Source organism: Odontomachus brunneus, unplaced genomic scaffold (genome assembly GCF_010583005.1).
Source record: "Odontomachus brunneus isolate Ranch 3 - 2012 unplaced genomic scaffold, Obru_v1 Obru_scaffold_001, whole genome shotgun sequence".
In the NCBI taxonomy this organism is placed as follows: domain Eukaryota; kingdom Metazoa; phylum Arthropoda; class Insecta; order Hymenoptera; family Formicidae; genus Odontomachus; species Odontomachus brunneus.
Window position 1 is genome coordinate 4999281 of NW_022639451.1, and position 5856 is coordinate 5005136.

Below are 5856 nucleotides of genomic sequence, written 5' to 3' on the forward strand. Positions count from 1 at the left end.
GTTGCGAAATTGAATAATTACCAGGTACTCAAATTGCGTTCAAAAAAGTAATTACCATGCGCACGCGAATCGAACATCTGCCTCAGCGGCTATACACGAAATGTCTTCATTAGTCGCGAAATGTTAATCTCGGTATTTACCGTGGAATCGGCAGGCATTTTAGTACAATAGTTGTCTCCAATAAATGGACTACTTTATGTACGCCGTTGTGATTTTCACGATGTATCGTATTACAAATGCTACGCTCACGAAATCTGAATTTGAGATACGATTATTAAGTTAATTATCACGTATCATCGGTACTCTTGTGGCACTTTAATTAAAATATAATAAAGAGACTTTACAAAACACATGCGCTATCGAGGGAACATGTACATAAATTGCTATCGAATGAATGACCTATAAATAACTCAACGTTACCTTTTTCATCGATATTATCATATGTTTATCCATTTTTACGGAAGAACATATACGTACTTACACGCGTATGTATATGTATATATATAAAATTAGTAAAAGTATACGTTGTTTATCACCGTTGCATCTAGTTCGTTCTAATCGGTATGGACAGAATTCAATTTGTTGATTGAAATAACCCGTTCGAGTAGGGATGTCGCCCAATTGGATTCGGTCGGATAAAAACGGTGAAACTGCCGCGCGCTAAAAAACAAGCCGTGTGACGCTAATTCAGACCTACCCTATTATCGCGCCGCTCTTCCGCTTATATACGTGCGTGCGTACATCGCTTCGCGAATTGGTAGGTTATTTACCACGGTACCGGCGAATTCATCGCGTGATTTAACTGGACACGCACTAGTTCGCACAAAAACAACCAAAAAAAAAAAAAGAAAAAAACCAGGGCGAAAGAGAGAGAGCCGCGGAAAGTTGCGCAACGGGTCATAGATTCAGTCACCGGTACTCGAACGGGACGAAATTTAGTTCGGTCGTTGTGCTCCGCGAAAGGAAACTAAGGGCGAGCAGCAGTTATATAACGAAGGTGGCGTTGGCCCTTCCTAAAAGTTTATAACTTTATTACGGATATTCCGGGGGCGCCCCGGAAAGAATTCCCTGATGCAAAAGTTTGACAACTTCTCGCGCTCTCGGCGCGTATTTCAACTTTCTCCTCCTGCTCTGACTTCCGTCCGCAACAAATTCCGCGCCTCTTCATTTCTCTCTCGGTCTTACCGTGCTTCGCTTCGTCTTCTCTACGTATGCTCAGTTCTCATTCTTCCGCGGGCTCACTTCTGCCGAGAGATACACATGCCGACAAAAATGTCCGCGTACGGAACGAGGAGCTACATTCGAAAAAGATTTTGATTTCCTGTCGCAGTTGAAAATAGCAGGACTATCCCCGTTTGTATATATCGTTGAATTTTGAACGCAAATTGAACAAGCAAAGTTCTAGTGCGATCTCAAGTGTTTGCGATCAATTAATCTTTACGAGGAAAAAGGAAATAATGCGGGATGGAACTCGAAACGAAAATAACGTAAGTAGACACGACGAACATTGGACTCGACACTTTTCCGCAGGTTAATAGTTACAGATTCTTAATCCTTTATCTTCGAGGTGAGTCCATCTCGCGAAATTAAAGGAAAGAGTTGGCAAAACAAATTTAGGTAATTGAAGTCCATGTGCTGCTGAGGTTGTAAAGCAAAGACTTCCAAAGAGAAACCAAAAGAATTGTCAAAGAAGCCATTTAGAAAATTAACGTTACGGTTTAGCGAATGAAACGTGCCAAGGTTCAGTACTGTTATTTTTATTACTATTGAACGTGCGAATATTGTGAAAAAAGGATTTGTGAATTACGTGTGCAAAGATGCGATCTATAAATTAAATAAATTATATAGATACATTCGATGTGTTTATACAATTCTGTTATATATTTTAACAACAAAGCACTTTGCGCCTTTTACGCAAATATTGTGTAACATATTTAAATATCTTACCAACTCTATCAAATAAATATAAATTTCGATATTCAAAATATCGTAAAATTTTCATTCGTCCGATCATTAACGTCCAATGAAAGATACAACTATTCGCTGATTTCGCAAATATGAATACTTAATCACAAATCGTGATTCGTGAGAACTTCAGATTCTAAAGTTATTTGAATGGAGAAATACAGATATATTCTTTTAATTTTATTTTTCAAAATATCTTGTAGTTTTTTTTAAATGAAATTGACGTGTGATGAAGAATTGCATACATGATATACAAAGTACTCAAGAATTATTTGTTGTATATAATATAAATTGAACATTATCTTTTAATTCTAAGTCTAACATAATATTTCTTAGTATTTAATTAAACGTTCGAACTTTACGGAAATAATTTCGAGAAAGATAGCTTTGCGAATAAGCGAGTAAGGTCTGCACTATGAGCCCTGTCCCACATTTCGATCGCTGTCGGCATCGTTAAACGCATTAGCAACGGCCAATATTCATTGACGAACGTCACAGCGAGTTCATCTGCAAATGGAAATATCTGTATTATGACATATTCTGAAAGAAAGAAATACAAAACGATACATAAAATTACGATATAAACGACTGAGGGAGAATACGCGAAAGAGAAACTATCGATAGAAATTTACTTCATGAAGAATATTCGATTTTTTTACTTTACAGATTGGCTTTATTATAGTTAAAGTTCTTTCCACTTTATTCATAATTAAACTTTATGTGGAAGAAATATTAACTTAAAAGAATAAATCTCTTACTCGGTATTATACAAAATGTACTAAAAAAAATTGCCTGTCTCATTTCAGATTCGGCATTTCTTTCAACTGCTAAGTAAAACTAATAAAAAGAAATCCACGAAACGTCGGAGAATTACTCTCACTTTAAAGATTTAATATATAATATTACAACAAAATTATTTTCATATCATTCACTTGTTTATTTCTTTATTATTTAAGAATATATATGGACGCGTGCGAGCGTATCTGTAGGTAATAATTTATAACTTCTATCTTCAATCCTAATAGGCGATATTAATCTTTTGACTAAGTCAAGATACTGCACTATAATTGCAGTATCAATAGTTAAAATTCTAAATGTTAATAGTTAAAATTCTAAATGAATAATGTATAAATAACATACGTATACGTGAACTAGTCGTTAGCATACATGATATGCCATACCAATTATTATATATGTAATTATGCCATACCAATGCGTGGTATAATTATACACGTTTTTCTTGAATAAAGCAGTCACTTTGTATACGTATCAGTGGTGAAGAGATAAATAACTTAAAAGTAGTTCAGGAGTCGACATATATTAAATACAGAAAGACATAGGAAGACACGTCTTAAGTGGGCACACATAAAACATTTAATGATTATTTTAATAAAACGTAACGAATAAATTCTACGTCTAAAATTATAAAATTTTGCGGACAATCTATTTGCCGCTTTTTTTCCAAATCATCTGTTTATGTACAGTTACTATTTTTTATAAAAATGAGAGTAGGAAAAAGAAATATTATATATATATATATAGGAAAAAAGGAATTTAACGATCCATAAGAAAGATCGATGTTATTTTTGTACTTTAAATCAATCTTTGTTATTAATTATATTAAATCAAACACTTTCGTTGAAGCTATTGTACTGTCGCTAAAAGTTACTAAAAAGTTATAAGGAGTTATTTATTTGAATTATTACTTACTTATTTCTTGGTTGCCTTCAAACAAATTATGTAGATATACCTTGAAATTTTTAACCATCGGAGATACAAGAAAATGTTCTATAATCCACGTGTCATTTTTTACGGGGCCAAATATGTTCCACGGTGTTCTAGTATCTTCGATAGACATATTAAAGTATCCTGTCATACAAATTATAACAATGATATAAATATAACATTGTATAATATAACTTTCAATGATAAGATTAATGATAAAAGAATAGCAAACATAAAATAATTAGAGAAACTACGATTATATATTAGTAATTTAAATTAGAATAAAATTGTATTTCTAGAATAATTCTATATTGTAATTATATTTTGGTATGCATTGAAATGCGAGGTATCACAATTTATACGAATAATTCTCTTTAACTGTAAACAACGACATATACCAGATAAAACAACTGCTTACGACTAAAGCTGAATTTAATTGTGTAGAATTTATTTTCATACCTTCACCGCCCATTCTGAATCCGCCTATAGCACCTTTGGCTTTTATAACACCTTCAACAAGTAATTTTGGTATGTATGTGTTAAACACTAAACGGAAGGAGTCATTACTGAAATGCGGTTTCACAGCCACAACACGTAAATCCTTTAAACCCTCAACAGTGATATTTGACACGATTACTTCTGCGTGTATTTCACCACTATCAACTACAACTCTTTCATAATTGTAAAAGAATGGGTCCAAAGGTGGAAATTCGAATTCCGCAGGAAGGCCTGTCAAAATATATTGGCTAATATTAGTTTCAATGACTTCAATGACTGGCTCGATCAGAAAATATTTGAACTTTTCGATGAATCTAGATAAAATTTCATTGATTCGTATAATCATAAAAATTTGTACAAAAATTGTCACATTAAATGATAATTTTCTGCGTAATTTTAATTACTGTATATGCTATTGAATGTGTAGAATAATAAGGAAAACTTTTCGAAAAAAATTGCTATTAAAACGATAAGATCTATTTTGAAGAATACCTTTTACAAAAAGTGGCCATGCTTCATTAATAGCGCGTTTTAAGCAGGAATTGTAATGACTTGAATTGCGTTTGCAAGTAGACACAGCTGCGTGGAAATAAAAACAGAATAAAATAAGTTGCTTATGTAAGAGTCGGAGAGAAAAGTATATCGGAAGTCGGAGTTTGCTGGGTCAGGGTTCGAATCCAGATTTTTCGCTTGCCGGGCGACTGCTCTAAACCATTGAGCTACCCAGGCTTCCGCTCCAATATACTCTCGTCTTCTTATATTGATATTATTGTCAAGATGCCACGTGTTACCTCAGTTTGGCTTACATCCTATAGTTCGGCCAGCCTGACATCACATTCGTCCCAAATGTGCTTTTCACTACTTTAAACTTTACGTGTCTATTATCCGTTCACCGGCAAATGTCTCCCATAAACCGACCACCGGCTCTTGCGCAATATTTTTTGGCAACACTAAACACCAATCCAAACTTAACACGTGTCTAATATCCGCTTACCGGCTAGTGCCCTCCTATCTAAAGTCACAAACCTAAACCATAACTGAGGCGCTCCTGGGTCTTGCGCGATATTTTCAACGACACCAACACTAAACACCAATAACTTCAAATTCCCATAAATCCGAATAATAATTCAAATGGCAGCTCCAAACCGATCAATCCCGAATTTTGACGAGGAAACACGATGAGTACGCTAATCCCACTTCTGAACTGTAAGAGTCGGAGAGAAAAGTATATCGGAAGCCGAAGTTTGCTGGGCCGGGACTCAAACCCGGGTCTTTCGATTGCCGGGCGACTGCTCTAAACCACTGAGCTACCCAGACTCCAACATACTCTCTTTCGTCTTCTTATATTGATGTTATTGTCAAGATGCCGCGTGTTACCTTAGTTTGGATTACATCCTACACTTACGAGTAAAAATATATATAATACGATTCTGATTTTGAAAATAAGAACTTGCCGTTTCTTCTTTATTTTTTAACTCTATAGAAAACTATTATTAAAATACGAAAAATTAAAGAAAACTTACATAGATCGAGTTTTTCCGTCGCACACAATCCAAACATTACGATACTGAGTACAATAAATGCGTGGAGTACCATCTTGTCCAGCGAAGAGAATTGCGAATGACTTTATTAATACGTATGCTTGGCTTTATATAGTATCTGAAAACC

At 34.5% G+C, this 5856-nt stretch overlaps 1 protein-coding gene across 1 annotated transcript; it reads right to left on the reverse strand.

Moving 5' to 3' along the window:
• Window positions 1–1858: 1858 nt before the first annotated feature.
• LOC116851551 lies at window positions 1859–5856 on the reverse strand. Its single transcript, XM_032831461.1, has 5 exons — window positions 5712–5856; window positions 4681–4767; window positions 4150–4419; window positions 3676–3834; window positions 1859–2472 (listed from the first exon to the last, which is right to left on the reverse strand). The coding sequence occupies exons 1-5, from the start codon at window positions 5782–5784 to the stop codon at window positions 2324–2326; spliced, it is 738 nt and encodes a 245-aa protein (XP_032687352.1). The 5' UTR covers window positions 5785–5856; the 3' UTR covers window positions 1859–2323.

Bases quoted from the DNA above. Each gene is read 5' to 3' on its own strand.
- LOC116851551 (XM_032831461.1), bottom strand. From the start codon at position 5,784: ATGGTACTCCACGCATTTATTGTACTCAGTATCGTAATGTTTGGATTG. The intron at 4,768-5,711 runs GTAAGTTTTCTT...ATTTCCACGCAG, and splicing joins GACGGAAAAACTCGATCTAT to CTGTGTCTACTTGCAAACGC. The intron at 3,835-4,149 runs GTATGAAAATAA...TTTGTATGACAG, and splicing joins ATTCAGAATGGGCGGTGAAG to GATACTTTAATATGTCTATC.